This window comes from Sturnira hondurensis, unplaced genomic scaffold (genome assembly GCF_014824575.4).
Source record: "Sturnira hondurensis isolate 20B ecotype Veracruz unplaced genomic scaffold, ASM1482457v3 Scaffold0001872, whole genome shotgun sequence".
Lineage (NCBI taxonomy): Eukaryota > Metazoa > Chordata > Mammalia > Chiroptera > Phyllostomidae > Sturnira > Sturnira hondurensis.
Window position 1 is genome coordinate 11,038,467 of NW_028074503.1, and position 17,669 is coordinate 11,056,135.

Genomic DNA, 17,669 nt, shown 5'->3' on the forward strand with positions numbered 1-17,669 from the left:
GACTGTAACAGCTGGTTGTTAAATGTTTTAAAAATGTAATCATTCTCATGAATGCATTTCTACTACAGGTGTTTTCCTGGAGGAGGTTCAATGGGTTTTTGTCATGTACAATAGTAACATAGATTGAGAAGGATATTGGTGAAGTGCCACACTGGGGCTTTTTAATTTTATAATCTTAACTCCTTTAGCTTTCAATAAGCATTTGTTTAACTAGTACATTGTGTGAGATGCAATGGAAATGTAAAAGAAAATTTAATTACCCCAATCCAATTTGATTTATTTGGGACAATTACTAAATTAGGCATTAATATTTAAAAAATATAAATCAAAAAGAAACTTTGGGTTATTTAAGATAAACTTAGACTATTAAGTGTTCTGATGTTTACTTCTTAATGATCTAAATATTGCATGTCATATCCCTTTATTAAATTCAATTTTCATGCTTTAGAAATTCTTAATAGTCACTTTTCCAGAACTTTTTCAAGAACTTGTTTCTTAAGTTTTGTATTTCTTGCAATAGAACAAAACAATAATAACAAAGAAACAACACTTCAAAATATTTTACTTTTTGTCTACTCAAGTCTTGTTGTTTTAAATTAATTATGTATATATTTGAATACATGAAAATAAGTCTCTTATTTTTTAATTTATTATCTTTAATGCTTGGTCTGCTACAATAAAATACGAATCTGAGCATAAATGACATACTTAGAAAAAATGAAGCCACTAGAGCAAAAATGAAAAATTAATTTGAGTATTTATAAAGTCTTTGTAATTGCGTTGCTTTTTCTTTCTGGATGTAATAAAAATTGAAAATTATTTAATAATATTCATAAACATGGTTAAATTTTGTTATATCAATAGGCCTATTTCCTATACATAACATATTCTTAACAAGTAAATTTCCTTCAAAGTTATTTTATTTGTTTATATGTTGTTCTTATTTCAACTGACTGGTCAATTTTAATTTTCCAACCCCTCTTCTGAATTTGAGAAACTTTTTGGTATTTTGACTTCAAGAACTACAACTGACAACAAGCAATGAATGTAATGAATGCCTTTTCCATTCAACTGTCTTCAATAAAAGTGATGCAATTGCAAAAACAATTGTTTAACACATTTATCTCTCTGTTGAATCACATGTGAGGCTGCAGGAGCATTTCTGTATTACACTGATACTATAATAATAGTCTGATATAAAGATATTGATTGCTACATTAAAGTTAAGAACTTGATGATCACTCTTGCATTCTTTCTGTGAATTAACATTAGAATAATGTCATTAGTACCTACAAATTAAATTACTATAGTTACCAATACTGTAACAAAATCTAAATTATGTTAATTTGAGATCAACAATAGGTTCACATGAACTATTTTCTGTATCTTCTTCTTTTAAAGGAAAATGCAGTTTCTTCCTACACAGAAGTATCAGAATCTTGCAGCATCCATGACACTTGTACGCATTCAGTGGTTAGACACCAATACATATCCTTTAAATGACACGGTCCAGTGAAGCTGGAAGGTGTCGTCCTAGGGCTGGGAAGCCTGGCATCTCAGCCTTCCACCAGCACAGAGCCAGCGGGCCCCAGCTAGTGTGCTGAATCCAGACTAAGGTGGAAGGAGATTTTGCATTTTGAAAGTCAACTCTTCTAACATTGAACCCTAAGACATACTTATTTCATACAAGTACACAGGGTGCTTCAGAAATTATTTACTGAACTAAATTTATAATGCTCATTTCCAAATATTACTCTTAAAACAAATTAAATCTTAATTTTATCACCCTTCTGGGTTTTTGAATTTATACTAGATAATACATATTTTAAAAAATAGGAAGAAATGTATGTCCAGGACTATAGCTATGTTGTCTGAATCCTCACTATGTATTTTCTGTGCTAACTTAAGCATACTTGCAGGTCATTTAGAAGTTATAAAGGCTAAATAACAGAATATTAATCATCAATGCCCATTGTGTGGTGACATTTGCCCATCACACTAAGCGACAATTGTGATGGTAAGCTTTTGATGGTAACCTCTAGACAAATGAAACACCCTTACAAAATAAATACACATTCCACAGTCTTGTTCCCACTTGGACTCTGTGTTCACTATTCAAGCCCACAGGGGTTTGGATTCTTGCTTGTGCTATTGTCTTGCCATCATCTTTTGACACCACAATTTATTAACTCAGCTCTCTCAAATATTAGCAAAAATCAACGTACAAGGTCCCTAAGTTCAAGGTTTCCCATGCCTCCTGTGGGCCTCACCTGAACACCAGTGCGGCCTAAGCAGCTATAGAGAATATCTTCCATTTCTTGAAAGTTTAGTCATCTGGGACTGGTGGAAACACCAGGATGGGAAAAATAAACATTTAGTTCCACAAGGCTGCACATGGTGAACCCAATCCTTTTGACAACCTTCTAAATGGGAAAATGCCATCATGGAATTTTAAACCATGTAACTTCTCACGAAACACTCCAGTGGATTAGCCTGGGGTAGCCTGCCTGGCCTCTGCAATCATAATGTCTTGTCACAAGAAACTGAAAAGATACTGCTTCTTTTTTCTAAAAAGAGAAAGCAACCCTGTTCTTGGGCTCCTTGAAAAGGGTTTTAAAATTGGAACCAGTAAAACATGATGGTTAAATCCTACAGTCTTTTTCTTCTTAAAAAAATCTCAGCAGCATTTTTAAAAGCATCCTTTCTCTCTCCCCTTTGACCTGAAACCCTATTTGCAATACACACAAGGGACAGATTCCAAATAACAACAGCCACAACAACAACTCCCCAACTTCTTTGTGACTTCTGAGCAGGTGCACAGAACTAAGAAGCTAGGTGACATCCCTCCTCCCAATTTTCAACTTGCTCCCTTTTGAGATGGGAGCCATCAGGGGTGATGCACTCTGATACCCTGAAACCTCTGGCTTTGCTCTACTTTGAAAGTGAAAAGGAAAGCCTTCCCATAAGACAGAAAAGTTTGCTGGGGTATGTGACACCACAATTTCCAGTGGAGACCATAATAGACAAAGCGTTTTGGAGCTCTACCTCCAAAGGGGACTGACGCCATGCACTAAACCACCCCCTCCACCCCAAGAAAACAACTAGAACTCCAGACAGAGAAAATGAAAACCTTCTTCTCTGAGCACACCAGGCACTTCTGCTGGCCCAAGGCACCCAAGGCAGGAAAAGAGGGGAAGGGGCAGGAGACTTCTCAAGGCAGAGTCCACTCCTTAAGCAAGCTCATTTTGATTTGGAGGGAGGACTGGACACACAGGGTCCCAAAGCTGCACTTCTAACTGCCCTGGCCACTTGTCAATTTCTGTCCACAAGTCCCACATTTCTGGCTCTGAGGATATTGAGAATGTGGACTTTCTAGTGCTTAGGGATGCTATTATAGACCAGTTCTCTGTTGACCTTTCAGGGACTAAGACATCAACTTTCCCCCACACAGTCTGAATTGTTTGTTTATGTTTGTTTTTAGCCTGCCTGAGCCTCCAGCCCAGCCTACCCACCTCCCTCCTCTTCCCTACCCCTTCCCCTCCCTCCGGTCTCTCTCCCCACCTCCACCCCAGCTCTCCTCTTTGTGGTCTCCTACCTGCTGGCCAGGCTCTGTCTGCAGTGCTGCCTGAAGGGCATCAGGTGGTAGTTCATGGCGTCCAGCAGCAGCTTCTGGCAGACGGGGTCCGTGCGCATGAAATCTACTGACTGGACCCGCTCCACCAGCTCCGGGGCAGGGATGAGCGCGAAGCGGAGGCGCTTCATGAGGTCGGGCGCGTACTGCATGCGGGTCTCGCGGTCATGCTCCAGCCACAGCACGGACATTTGGAAGAGCGCCAGCTCCGACTCCACGGGGGGCGGCAGCGAGTCCAGCAGGGCGCGCATCTCCTCGAAGTTGAGCAGCAGCACATCTTCCACCAGGTACTTGTTGGCCAGCTTCTTGGTCTCCTCCAGGCCGTGCAGCGCTGCGATCTTGCACACCTGCTTGTAGTTCTGCACCGAGATCTGGTCGTTGAGAAACTGCACGCAGAGCTTGGTGACCTGGGGGATGTGCAAGATCTTGCTGACCGACAGCACCTCCTCCACCGTGTCCAGGGAGAGGGTCACGTTGGCCGTGTAGAGGTACTCGAGCACCAGGCGCAGCCCAATGGACGAGCAGCCCTGCAGCACCAGGTTGTTGATGGCCCGGGGGCTGGTCAGCAGCTTGTCGTCGGGGGAGGAGGAAGGAGTCCCGGGCTCCTCCTGTGGCGGCTGCTGCTGTTGCTGTGACGGCTGCTGCTGCGGCTGCGGCTGCTGGTCCTTGGGGGCCCCCAGGCCGTCCTGGCCGCCGACCCCTCCCCCGAGAGGGGGGTGGCTGGAGAAGAGAGATCGGAAGTACTGCGAGCAGGAGGCCAGCACGGCCTTGTGGCAGTGGAACTGCTGGCCCTGGGCCGTCAGGGTCACGTCGCAAAACAGCTGCTTCCTCCAAAGCAGGTTGAGGCCGTGCAGCAGGTTGTCGCTGTGGCTGGGGTCGAAGGTGGATGTCCTGTCCCCGGATCTGGACATGGCGAGCTGACTCGGCGCACCTGGCTTTAAACCCTCCTCCAGCCTGGCAGACAGGGGTGGGGGATGGGAGAGAGAGGAGAAGGGTAGTGGAGGGTGTGGGGTGTGGCCGGGGTGGGGAAGGGTGTGGAGGGGAGGGGAGGGCGAAGAACAACAATCAGTGCTCTGCTTGGCTCCGGCCCAGCACCCCTCCCGACCGCGACTCTGGGGGGAAGGTCTGAAGGCGCCGGATCCCTGAGCGCCACCAGAAGGGCCCCGCCTGGGGTCCGGGCGCCCGTGCCTCTCTCTGCTACTCCTCTCGCCACCGCCCACACACTTCGTCCCTCACTTTCCTAAAACCGCCCCAGCTCGGCTCTTGGCAGCGACAGCGGTGGCCGCAGCGACGGCAAAGTGGCGGCTGAGGCCGAGGCGCCTCGTGGGCTTGTGTCCATGCCGGGCGGGATGAAAGGAGAGGCCGGGGAGTGGGGAGCCAGGGGTGCCCCGAGAGTGTAGTAGAGGCGACAGATGGAGGCGGTTCCAGGTCAACTTGCGCCCGCAGCTTTGCGTTTCGCAGTTGGTCCAGCTTTGGGGGGTAGCAACGGGGCCCCGACAAGCGTGCGGGTGGGCGATTCTTAGCCCTCCAAAAGCTGGGGACCCTTTCGATTATCCGTGCTGCCCGGAGAAACTCCTGGGTTAATAGTCTGAGGGAGCAGATAAAGCCCTTTCTTCTCCCGAGAAAGTGCAGCGGAGCGCAGCGAGGACCAGCTCAGTGGACTCGGCAGAGGCGGGAGCTGTCCTTATCAATTCTAGCTCATTTCCCTCACCCCGGCCCTGCCTGCTTCTCTGCTTTGCAAACTGTTGGTCTCCTCGTCACCACTCTGTTTTACTAATTTTCCGGAGACACCTTTAAACCTGACAGGAGGGTCTCTCCAGCCCCCTACCCCCAAGCCCCTCTCCCCCGCCCTCCGCATTTCAAGGCGCAGAAGTTCAAACGGGTGTCTCCCCTTCCCTCGCAGGGCGGCACTGAGGAAGACGAGGAGCTGGGAGTGGGGCTACTGGGGCGCATTTAGAGCGATAGGCAGGAGGGATTCGGGTAGACGGGTCCTCCCTCCCGGGCACCTGGCGCAGTGGCTTTAACTCCAATAACTGTGAGAAGTTCAAAGTTAATACGCAGGTGTTGGGGGAGGGGGCTGTCTAATGGAGGGGCGGGGGACGCAGTTCCTTGAGGGGTCTCTGCATCCCACCAGCACCGTTGCCGCAACCGCAGTTTCCCTCCGAGTCCCTCGGTACAGCCCCCAGCGTCCCCCCTCCACTCGGGCACCCCCACTTCCCTGGCCCTGGAAGTACTTCTGTAAAAAGTCTGAGCCGCCCACATTTAGGCAAAGGAGGGCAGGATGGGGGAGGCTAGGCGAAATCGATGTGCCAGGTCCTTAACCTGTAATTGCACCTTCTAGGGCTGAGCAGAAAGGGACCCTCTGCCCACATCCCGCCCGCGCGCCCGCCAGCCGGGGACATCCGCCACCGCCGCCCGGCTCCGAGGAATCCCGCCGGACCTGCCCCTTCCACTGCGGCTCACTCTGCCCTGCCTGGCGCCGGTCCTGGATCGCCGGCTTCCTATTCATACCGGACTGGGCTCCTCTCCACTCACTTTACCATCCCGTTCCAGGTGGACCCTAACCTCTCTCGAGCTCCCTCCCCCGGCAGCAACCCCCCCGCCCCCCACACTCGCCCCCAAAGCGCTGGCTTTCCTGAAACATCTCCCAGAGTCTCTCTGTTTAAGTGGACCAGGTCATACCTCTCTAGCTCTCCGCTTCGTTGTCTCTTCCCCCCTACCCCACCCCCCATCTTTTCCTGTTACCCTTCCTTCTTGTTCTCCTTTGCCTTTCCCTCTCATCTGCTTATTTCTTGCCATAGTTTTAATCTTTATGAGCGTTTGCACACAACTGCCCCCCTCCCCAGGACTCCCTCCCCCATCCCTTCCCCCCAGCCAACAACCCCAAAGACAACAAAATACACGCAAGGCAGACACAAGGCCAAAAACTTACCTGCTTTCAACCAGCTGCAAAGTCAAGGCTCACTTAAGCTCCCCCCCAAAAATCAATTGTCCTTCCTTTTTAAAGGTTTGTTCTCTCCTTGGGAGGGGGAAAACACCTTCTGGTTCCCAACTCCAGGCAGTCACTCTTTACAATTTATTTTGTCGTACATCATTTGATCACCATGAATTAGCAACAGCAAGAAAATGTAGGAGAGGGAGAAAAAGAGAGAAAGAGAGAGGGAGAGAGAGGGAGAGAGAGAGAGGGAGCAGAGCTTTCTGCAAGAGAAGAAGAAGAAAAAATGTACGTGTGACAAATTATGCTACCAAGAAACAACACATCATTATCCTTGGGCCTGGGGCTCAGTGAGTCGTAACGAGAGTAATAGGAAATCCACGGTTGGGGAGAGAAACGGTCGTGCTTGGCCAGTAGAGAGAGACCGTACAGGGGGATGGATGCTGGAGAGACTCGCAAAATTATGGCTCAAGGCTATTGTAAAAATTGTCGAGCGTAAATGACTGCGATTTCAAACATCTTTGGAAGAAAGAAGGGGAAAAAGCGAGCCCCCCTCCCTCCCTCTCCCTCTCTCTCCCTCTCTCTTCTCTCTCTCTCTATAAAGAACCGTCAAGTTTTAGTGCGCATTGCTAATTAGTCAATTTCTCTCTGCCTTCACAGGCTGGCGACTTCGCTGCTGAGCTGAAACTGCTAATTTCTGTGACCAGCTTTTTTCTTAGCTGTGATCTGGATGAATGAGTAGCTGTCTCAGAGAGATGACAAAAATAAACTCTAATCCCCCCCAAAATTTCCACTACATCTTTCTCATGCATAGATTTATGATCTTCAAGCGCTCTGTGCAATATGCAAACTTTTTTTCTGTGTCTGTATATGTGCTGTTGTTTCCAGATTTCACTACATTGGTATGCTGCTTTTCCCTTTCACCACCCCCCCACCCCAACTATGAAATGCAGAAACCGTCTGAGTCAAAGTATGCCAAGATGCCACTTTGCAGTGTCTTGGTATTGGGGGTGGGGTCGGACTTGGAAGACACTAGCTGTTGTCTATGAGGTGAGTGGCCGAGTGTACAGATCAGGGGGTGGGGGAAGCAGAACTGGTAGACAGAATAGATGAAAGCCCCTTGCCTTGTGTTTGTTTCCCTGCACTATTCAAGCTTGATGATCTTGTGGGAAAACATATTTTCTTTGTCATTTTGTCTGGTTAAACAACCATCTCTGTCAGTTCAACAGATAAGGGTTCAGAAGTCACTTTTTTATTAGAAGATTATCATATTGTCAGATTTGTCTTTCAATTAGGACTTTTTGATCTGCAGGAGCTAGAATCAAGAGCGAAGGAACTCAGCTGCAATTTCATTGAGGTAACCCTTCAACTTTGTAGCTCCTCTGATAAATAAGGACAACCACACAGAGCTCACATTTTTAACCCTGCTTAGCATGCAAAACGAACCCCAACAGGATTCCAGAATTTTAGCTGTACTAGAGATTCATGTGCATTTTGGTAGAGGACACGTTCCCAAGACTTACCCCATGATGTATTGCACCCTTACATTTATAGCTCTGTATTTTGGTTGTCAGTGGGGGTTGGAGGTGTCCAGGAAAGAAAGAAAGAAAAAAAAGAAGCAGAAATAGGAAGATATGCCCTTGAACAAGATGAACATGGAAGAAAGCTGGACATGAGTTAAATAGAGTTTTGTTAGCTATTAAGTATAAGAATATGATTCATTCCAATTTATATGTGCTCTGATGAATGAGTTTAGTGAAATACACATCAGGGCACCATTGAAAGGCTGTCTTTTTACCTTCTTCTTTGACTTGTGAGAGATGGAAAGACACCTGCTTAAGGGAGGGGGAAACCTGAAATTCTTTGGTTCAGAAATAGGGACTTCCCCACTGAGAATGGTGAACACTAACATGCACATAGGATATTTCTTCTTAAATAAATGAAAAGGGATCTATCTGAAAATGTTTCCCTTACAAAGGCCCTTCTCCATCATGGTCCTAGATTATCTAAGGGTAATTCAAATCTTGCTGAAATGCTACATTCTCATATTCATATGTATAATAGAAAGGCCCAGATACATGGTGAAATAAGGCAAAAGAAGATTTTTTGTTGTTGTTGTTTAAAGCAAGGGAAAAAGAGATTATTCAACTCTTTCCTATTATTTGTTTTGATTCTTTTCTTTTTTGCATTTCCCTTATTTAGGTCTTGAATAGGAAGATTGTGGGACTATCACGTAGTATTTTGGGGGGGTTCTGTTTCATTAGCAGTTAAAGATATCAGGTCTAAGGAATGGCATCAAATTCTCATACATGCAAAATACAATTTGTATTGTGCGCTTTGACGTTGATCTTTTATGAGTTTCCAATGAACTATTTGGAACTAAATCCAAAGGCAAATAAAAGTACCGATCACTTAAATTGCTGCCATCTTTCCATTCTATAACAAAGCCATTTAAGTGTGTTCTGTAGACTTCAAAATATCTGTTCTGAATTTTTTTCTGACAGGATACATTGGTCACTAATGATGGCCACTAGGATCTTTGTTGCTTCCAGGCAATATAAAAGCCACATTTTGAAAATTTTGACTACCTGTAATTGTAATACTTTTTAACAAAGGTGGAACAGGAAGTGAGGGCATTTGAGGCCATGCAATTCCAAAGCAGCTGCTAAAATGAAGGAGCTGGGTTGCTTTCATCTGGGCTTTACAGTTATATATACTATTTGAGGATATTTAAAATTACAGAGAAGAATTACAGATAAAAATATTGATAATAAAGACATCGTTTTATAATCTGTGCATAAACTATCATAGATATCATGTAAATCTCCCACCTCCAACTGGTTTTGGCTGAAATTATTGCAGAACTCACAAACGATGTGACACTATTCACAATAAATCCTGTTATGAAAGATTCATTTTGCAGCAATCAGATGCCTGCTCCTAAACGGTTGTAAGTATCTGAATTTTATTCTACTTCACTGTTTAACGTACATAAATTGCATCTGTGTGTTTGATCTGTCCTGCTGAGCACTATCAGCAGCTTGCCTCTCCGCCACTATTGTTTTTAAAATGGCAGGAAGGACGTGACTAGTCAAGAGCACTCAGCAGGATGGATTCTACATGGCGTAAGAGAAGCCAGAATTGTCTTACAAAAAATTAAATGTGATCATGTAAGTCATCTAATTCAAGCAGTCTTCATACTTGGATGGAATTATCAAAATTATGTATCAGTGAATCTGCATTTAAACTATGTACTGTAGAAAGATTCTGAAACAGTTGCCACAGTCAACTTAGCGTTGCTACGAACTCGGAGCAGTCTGGTCAGCCTTCAGAGTGGCGGGGAACGAGGGGGATCAGTGAGTCCAGTAGCTCAGAAACACCATCTCACCGGGCTGGATAAACTCAAGATTATCCTCAGGGTAGTTCTAGAAGTGTTTTGTTGCCTAACATGAAGGGACAGCCACATTAAGATTTATTTTCCCCATTCTTGACTTTCCTGATGGGGCTTTGTGAGTATAAACGTCAGGTCCTGGCCTCCTTTGTGTTTCTTTTCCTGAGTAAATACTATTTCCTGTGGCTGACCGTTAAGATTGTTAACATTGTGAAGTGGATGGATAAAGAGAGAAATTATCCCATTTCACTGATGAAACAGATTTGAGTGGAGAAGGACCTCAGAGCTTCCTCAAAGCCAGGAAGTAGGAAAACCTGGACAAAACTCCTAAGTTTCCATTTTTTTTTTAAATTTTAAATCCTGGGAAGATGTGGCCAGAGCTATCACCAAGCTACCAGCATCAAGAAACTCACTGAAGAACAAACAAATATGAAATAACAATAGAAGATAAGAAATGATGTTATTGGCTACCATTTTCTCCAAAGCCAATGATTTACTATCGCCCCAATGCTTTACTATGGCAAACATTCTGGATTCCCAGGGTCTGAGTCTAGCTTTTCTGGGCAGTCTGTTGTTAGCTGTTTTCTAACAATGCTCTGCTTTCACACCATAGTGTCTGTGCTTATGTTGTGTCCTTACAAGTGGCCTTGGTTCTCTACACATAGAAATCCCACCTGTTTCTCCATATTAAACTCAGGTTTCTTTACATTCTCGTTGTGAAACTATTCCTGGCAACCTTGAGCAGAATAAGACTTCATGGTTATGGTATTACTATATACTAGTAATTAACTTAATACTATAATAGTTAATACTTACTGAGCTCATTACTTGTGTGGTAGACACTAGTCTAAATCCTTTACGTGTTTTATTTCCTTAATCCTCTCGCTAATCCTGTGTGAGAGCATGGTAGATCATCCTTCTGGGTATAAACACCCTGCTTTAATGTGAGTTGGCTGTGGTTTCCCATCAAGAGCGAAGCCTATTTCTTCACTCCTGGAGTGAACTTGCTCTGACCGATAGGATATACCAGTAGTGACTTTGTGTCAATTCCAAGTCTGAGCCTCAGAGGCTGTGTATACTTCATCTCTCCCTCCTTGAACCCTTGCCAGCTGCCATGTGAAAAAGCCCAGGTTCGCCTGGTGGTAGCTGAGATTCCACATGCACCAGCTGCTTCCCACTGACCTGGTAACTAAACTTAGGTGTATGAATGAGCCCAGCAGAGACAGGACAACCAACACAGTCTGAATTACTGACCCACAGAACTCTGAGCTACAAAAATGGCTACTATATCAAGCTATTTGTTTTTGGAGTGATTTGTTCCATAGTAAAAAAGCTGATAAAGAACAGTACTGTTATAATTTTACCAATGAGAAAATGAAGTGAAGGGAAATCAAGTAAAATTTTCAGGGTCACACAGTTTTTCAAAGGTAGAGCTGATACTTAATACATTCTGATTCCAAGGGTTAACTGTTCGGCTACAGTGATCACAAAAGAAATGCCCGTGTCTGGTGAACTTCTTTCATTCATTTGTTCCTCAAGCATATGTTAAGTGTTTATTATATACCAGGCAAAGTGCTAAACTATAGATGCAATTATGAATAAAACTGCATCCTTGCCCTCAAGGGGCTAACATTCTAATGGAGGGGACAAGCAGGTAAATTAGACCCATTAAGTGGATAATTATGATGTGATAATTGTTCTAATAGGGTATGTATAATGAACTACTGAAGCAGAAAGATGTAGGCCTCTAACTTCCTTATAGCACTTATTATCTGTAATACTCTTGATATTTATTATTTACTACTTTATATTATTAGTTGCTTATCTAGGGAAATATGTTTTTTGATTTCAATTAGAGAATAAGCTTCTTGGGAGAAAGAGACTTGTGTCTGGTAAAATCTCTCATGGTCCATAGCTATGTACCTTGCCCACAGTACTTATTTCATACATATGTTGGTGGACTACTAAAAGAGAATTTTCAAGTTTATTAGGCTAACAGCAGAAAAAACAAGGGAGTATTTAAAAATGAGAGACTGGCCCTGGTTGGCGTGGCTCAGTGGGATGAGCACTGGCCTGTGAACCGAAAGGTCCCTGGTTCAGGGCACAGGCCTGGGCTGTGGGCCAGGCCCCCAGTTGGAGGCGTGAGAGAAGCAACCGATAGCACATTGATGTTGTATTCCCTCTCTTTCTCCCTCCATTCCCCTTCTCTCTAAAAAATAAATAAAATCTTTTTTAAAAGGTAAAAATTAGAGACTGTATTGGGCATTTGACTAAAGTGCCACTGAAGCTATTGTCTAAAAATGAATAATATTATATTGCAAAATAACTTATTGTTCACAGTACATAGATAAGAGCTCGATGGGACCTGAGTGAGTGCTTTTCTCAAATCTTTAACTTATGGCAACCGTCATTCAACAAAGTGCTCTAAACAGTTGAAAGGAGCAGTTCCTTTCATGGAAATGTTGCAGTACTGAACAAAGGTAGCACCGTGTCGTGATTCCAAGCCTGGGCTTTGGAAGCAGAACCACCTGTGTCTGAATATTTGCTCTGCCACTTTGCATCTCTGTGACCTTGAGCATATAACCTTTCCTAGTTTCCTCATCAAAGAATGGAGATAATTATAGCACATACTTGCTGGGGTTGTATGACACTTAAATTTTTGTGAATATTTGTAAAAATGCTTAGAACAGCGCCAGATGCATAGTGAGTGCAATGTAAATGTTTGTAAAATAAAAACTGAATAAACATATGCAGCTAGAAAGATCTCTTAGCTTTTCTGTCTAGTGCTCAACAAATATTAGGTGAAGAAAGTAATAAAGAAGTCACTTTTCTCGGGGTTACAACAATTCAGGATGCTAGTCAAGAGGCAACTGGTGACTTTAACAAAAGTACCACTACTTTTGCCTTTGTTCTTTACGTACTTTGTGTTTGTTTATTTACCCATAGTTTTAGAAACCATCATTCTTTTATCGTTGGGGCCATTTGGAATTTCATGTACATTCTTGGGTAATTGATATTCTAAAAAGGTAAAGCTATTTGTTACTAATCATAGTTTCATGATAGGGTGTGGACTGTTGCCCTGACTTTGACAAGTAGCTTTCAGGCAACAGGCCTTCATGGCAATGAATGAAATGAGAGAGGATGGTGTGCTTCAGCTTCTGTCTTTGACGTTATCTGGCTTTGGACAAATCACTTTTCTTGTTTTGGTTTTCCAGTATTTGGAGAGAGAATTTCTTTTGTTTAACTACTGTTTAGGGTTGCATTGAGAAGAACTGACTAGAATGAATAATCCCCAAAGAAAAATTGGGAACTTTCCAGGTCACTTGTGGAATCAGATGAAGGTTTACACAATAAAAAAAGAAGAAGAAAATTGTCTCCTCCAGGAAAATGCACAGAGGCTTGAGGCCAGTGATATTTACCCAGTCATCCTTGTGTGAGTAGTCATATTCAGACAACAAATCAAAAATTGAAATTATTTTGAGTGTATGGCAGAAATTATACTAGCTATGTTCATAAATAAATTATTTTATATGCATCAAACATTTTTGAAGAGTTAAAGTTTATGGGAAAGTATTTGTTTTATAGTAGAAATGCCATATTCTGAATGTTCATTAAAAAAGAAGCATGGAATTATTTTCCTGTAAGCAAGACAATGCATGTTTATCATAAAATGTTACCATCCAAATTTGCAAATTATTCCAATCTTCTCCACCCTCAATTTTTTAATTTTTTGACAATATTTGTTATTCATTCTCCCATGACCATTTATCCCCCCTTATACCCTTTTCACCTCCGCCCACCCCTTCTCCCCACAATCTCCTCATTGTTGTCTATGTCCATGCGTCCTTTTTCTTTTTCAGTGGATTTCTCCACCCCCTAAACAACCCCCCACTGTCAGCCTGCTCTCTATCTATGAGTCTATCTCTATTTTGCTTATTAGTTCACATTTCTTCATTAGATTCCACATATGAGCAAAATCATACGGTTTTGTCTTTTTCTTTTTTTTTTTAAAGATTTTATTTATTTATTTATCTTTAGAGGGGAAGGAGAGAGGGAGAGAAACATCAATGTATGGTTGCCTTTCATGCGTCCCCTGCTGGGAGTTGGCCTGCAGGGAACCGGCCTGCAACCCAGGCATGTGCCCTACTGGGAATCGAACCTCGATCGGTTTTGTCTTTTTCTGATTGGCTTATTTTACTTAGCATAATATTTTCTAGGGCCATCCATACTGTCACAAAGAATAAAATTTTTTTCTTTTTTATAGTCATGTAGTATTCCATTATGCAAATGTACCATAGTTGTTTTATCTACTCATCTGCTGATGGGCACTTGGGCTGCTTCCAAATCTTAGCTATTGTATAGGGGGGCTTATATTCTTTGAATTAGTGTTTTGGGTTTCTTGGGATAAATTCCCAGAATGGAATCTAATAAAAGGTTAATATCCCCTTATTTACAAAGAACTTCCAATGTATAAAGACCTTAAAAACTCAACACCCCCCAAAACAAACAATCCAATTAAAAAATGAGCAAAGGACCTGAATAGGCATTTCTCCAAAGAGGAAATACAGATGGCCAATAGATATGTGAAAAGATACATAATGTCATTAGCATCAGAGAAATGCAAATTAAAGCCACAGTGACATATCACCTCACACTGGTCAGAATAGTTATCAATAATAAATCAACAAACAGCAAGTGCTGACAAGGATGTGGAGAAAAGGGAACCATTTTTCACAGTTGGTAGGAATGCAGATTGGTGCAGCCACTGTGGAAAGCAGCATGGAGTGACCTCAAAAAATTAAAAATGGATCTTACTAATTCTTAAAAATGAAGGTATGTATTGTTGTGTTGGAATATTCCCTAGCCCATTGATCTAAGTTTCTTAGTCTATTCCCCCTTACAAATGATCTGTTTATACCTTGAAATATCTGTTTATTCTTGCTCCCAGTTTTTTTGTATTAGTGCAAATTTCTTCATATTTTATATTCATAATAACTTTACTGTACTTAGGGAGTGAGAGTTATGCTCCAGCTTCCTGGAGTGGGGTATTTACAGAAATATTTGAAACTTGTCTACAAGGGAGATTTGTCTATTCTCCCTTATTCATTCATTCATTCATTCATTCATTCATTTTTATCAGTATGGACCTGTGGGTATTTATTTTGTATGTTATGTTATAATCCAATACCACTTTATTTTGCTGCTCAAACTGTTTTTTATCTTTGGCCATCAGAAGGTTTTGCAGTTGGCTCTTATATTCCTCAACATACTCTCATCATTACTCACCTCATTCCCTTCCTTCCTTCCTTCCTTCCTTCCTTCCTGGCATGACAAGATACTACATGTCATCTTGTATATTTCATGCTCTAGTCCTAGAATCAATGATTTATCAAAAAAACCTGGACTCCTTTTATTAGAGAGTGGTATTGGAAATGAAAATGTGAGTATTAGGTGTGCTAGTTGCTAGCAGGGTGTTTCTTTTAGGCCCTCTTAGGTGAAAAGCAAGGAAATACCTGTATGTATAAGAACCTTGTACACACACGTTTCTATGAATGTTTCTATATGTAACTATCCATATTTTATTAAGCTAAACATGAGTTGATATTGATGTCTTCAACTCTACTCCATTACTAGCCAACTTTATGTTAATTTAAATGGTTTACATGGGAAACAACGTGGTGAAGAGGAAGAATGGGCACAATGATGAGATGTTAGAGTATAAACAGCTCTCACAGGATGTGAAGAAGTGCTCCTATGAAGGAATATACTACATCCTTTAGTAATGATGTTCAGATATACTGTATAATAGGGCTATACTTCAAATGCTTTCAGTGTGACATATGGAAAATGAATACTTCACAATTAAAGTCCAATATCTTTTCAACTGGACTTTTCAAAGTCCAATATCTGTTTAATAGGAGAGATGTCAGGAGTCTTACCTTAGAGAAAGTTCACAGACACAGGCCTATTGGGAGGAAGCTATAAGAAAAAGCATCCCAGCCTAGCCTGACCTTGCTTTGATAGGCCACTGATCCTGATGAGCAATGGAAGGTTCTATAACAGTGGTGGTTGCAGCTACAGTTCAGCTAACAATTCACTGTCCAGTGAGAATAGGAAAAAAGAACATGGGACTTGGAATAGAAGAAAGTGGATTTGCGAGTCACTTCCATCCTTTGCTGGAGTAAATAGTAACATAAATATCTTCATGTCTCTAAACCTTAGTTTTATCATTTATAAAATAGGATAATAATTTGTACAACACTTACATTTTAGGGGCAGTGCAATGACCAAGAAAGCTAACATATGTCAAAATCATTTATAAACTAATAAAACAATGCAAAAAGTATCTCTGGAGTAGGGAGGGGGATTGTGTAGTTGCTAATATATTTTTTTTAGCTCTAAATCTCTCAAGTTTTGAGTCTCTATTTCCTGAAAATGATGACTGAGGCATGGGATATGAGCTCTCAGTTCATAATGCAGAGCTTGGGTAAATTCCCTTGAAGTAAGTAGGGGGCTTGGGCCTTCCAACTTAAGTATGAGAACCCATAGACAAATTACACCCCAATTCAGTGATCAGAGAAGGCTAAACCCTAGAAAGGCCCCTCATTTGCATGAACCCTGGGAGGGGAACTAGCAATGTATTAAATTTCCAAAAATAAGACATTTCAATTGCAAACAATTAAGATTGCTTTCTGTTTCTGCTTTGATATATCCCTCATGTGAGATGGTGTTAGAGGAGCCCTGAGCATTTCTGAGATATGGCAAAAAGGAAGTTACAATTGAGAATTCAGTGTGGCTTGGGTTGGTAGCATGTAGTAGGATGCATTTATGTATTCACAAGTTACTTCCCATGTGGAATTAAGTTGTTCCTTAATGAAAGAATGACTACCAGGATGTTCTGATTTCCATCATGCTGACTCACACAAGCACCAAGGCAAGAAAGTGCTGCATCAGAAGTTGTATTGTGATGTGAACCTATATGATTGCAACAGTCCTTGAAGAATATGAAGATATTTAAAGACAATTCCCTAAACAAGAAAGCTTGAAATGTTATAGCTCACTTATGAAAGAAACTTATACAGTTTTCCCCAAGTACATCATATTATTGATGCATACAAGTTGGGAAGTTGAAAGACATTTTCTAGCCATTAATAATAGAAAAAGAAATTTTGATCAGTATGTTAAAGACTAGAAAGACTAAGTGATCTATTTTTGTTTTCTAGAAAATAAAAACTTAGCTATTGTGCAATGGAAGACTATGAAGCCAAAATCAAGGGAATGAGTATATATAGGAGTGTCTTAGGCAGTTAGTTAGTTAAAATTTTTATTTTTGTGGATTTTGCAATGATATGGTATTGCCAGCCTTTAAAAATTTGTTATTATAGGCACCAGAGAAGGTGTACCTGTCCTTGTATGTAATATGCATTTGCTTCTTTGAGAACCTTTTTAAATCTGTAATAAGTAAGTGGATTTTTCTGGTGCACAAACATACAGACTGAATGTATCTTTCCTTGTGAACCCTTTGTGTCTTGTATGAAACTAAAAGTTGAGATTCTTAGAGCTTCCTTCTGTGTGAACAGCCCCCATCCTGGCTGGCCCAGAAGAATCCTGTGGCTATGGAAGGCTCAACTCTATCCAGAGCCACTTAGGCAATTAACTTGTCACCACTGGGGGCAAGAGACTTGGTCTTGTTTGTTCAGTTATGTTGATAT

At 42.0% G+C, this 17,669-nt stretch overlaps 1 protein-coding gene and 1 long non-coding RNA gene across 2 annotated transcripts in view; one reads left to right on the forward strand and one right to left on the reverse strand.

Annotated features, from left to right (window-relative positions):
• The window catches only part of KLHL14 (kelch like family member 14), a 93,747-nt gene extending 88,316 nt beyond the window's left edge, over positions 1-5,431 (reverse strand). Inside the window, exon 1 of the mRNA XM_037032601.1 lies at positions 3,596-5,431. Within this exon, the coding sequence (XP_036888496.1) occupies positions 3,596-4,542 (947 nt within the window). The 5' untranslated portion in view covers positions 4,543-5,431. The remainder of the gene's footprint in view (positions 1-3,595) is intronic.
• Positions 3,831-7,353, forward strand: LOC118977651 (uncharacterized). The gene is made up of 4 exons (XR_005064576.1): positions 3,831-3,918; positions 5,535-5,666; positions 5,973-6,184; positions 7,227-7,353. It is a non-coding gene; the product is annotated as an uncharacterized LOC118977651 (long non-coding RNA).
• Positions 7,354-17,669: the final 10,316 nt, after the last annotated feature.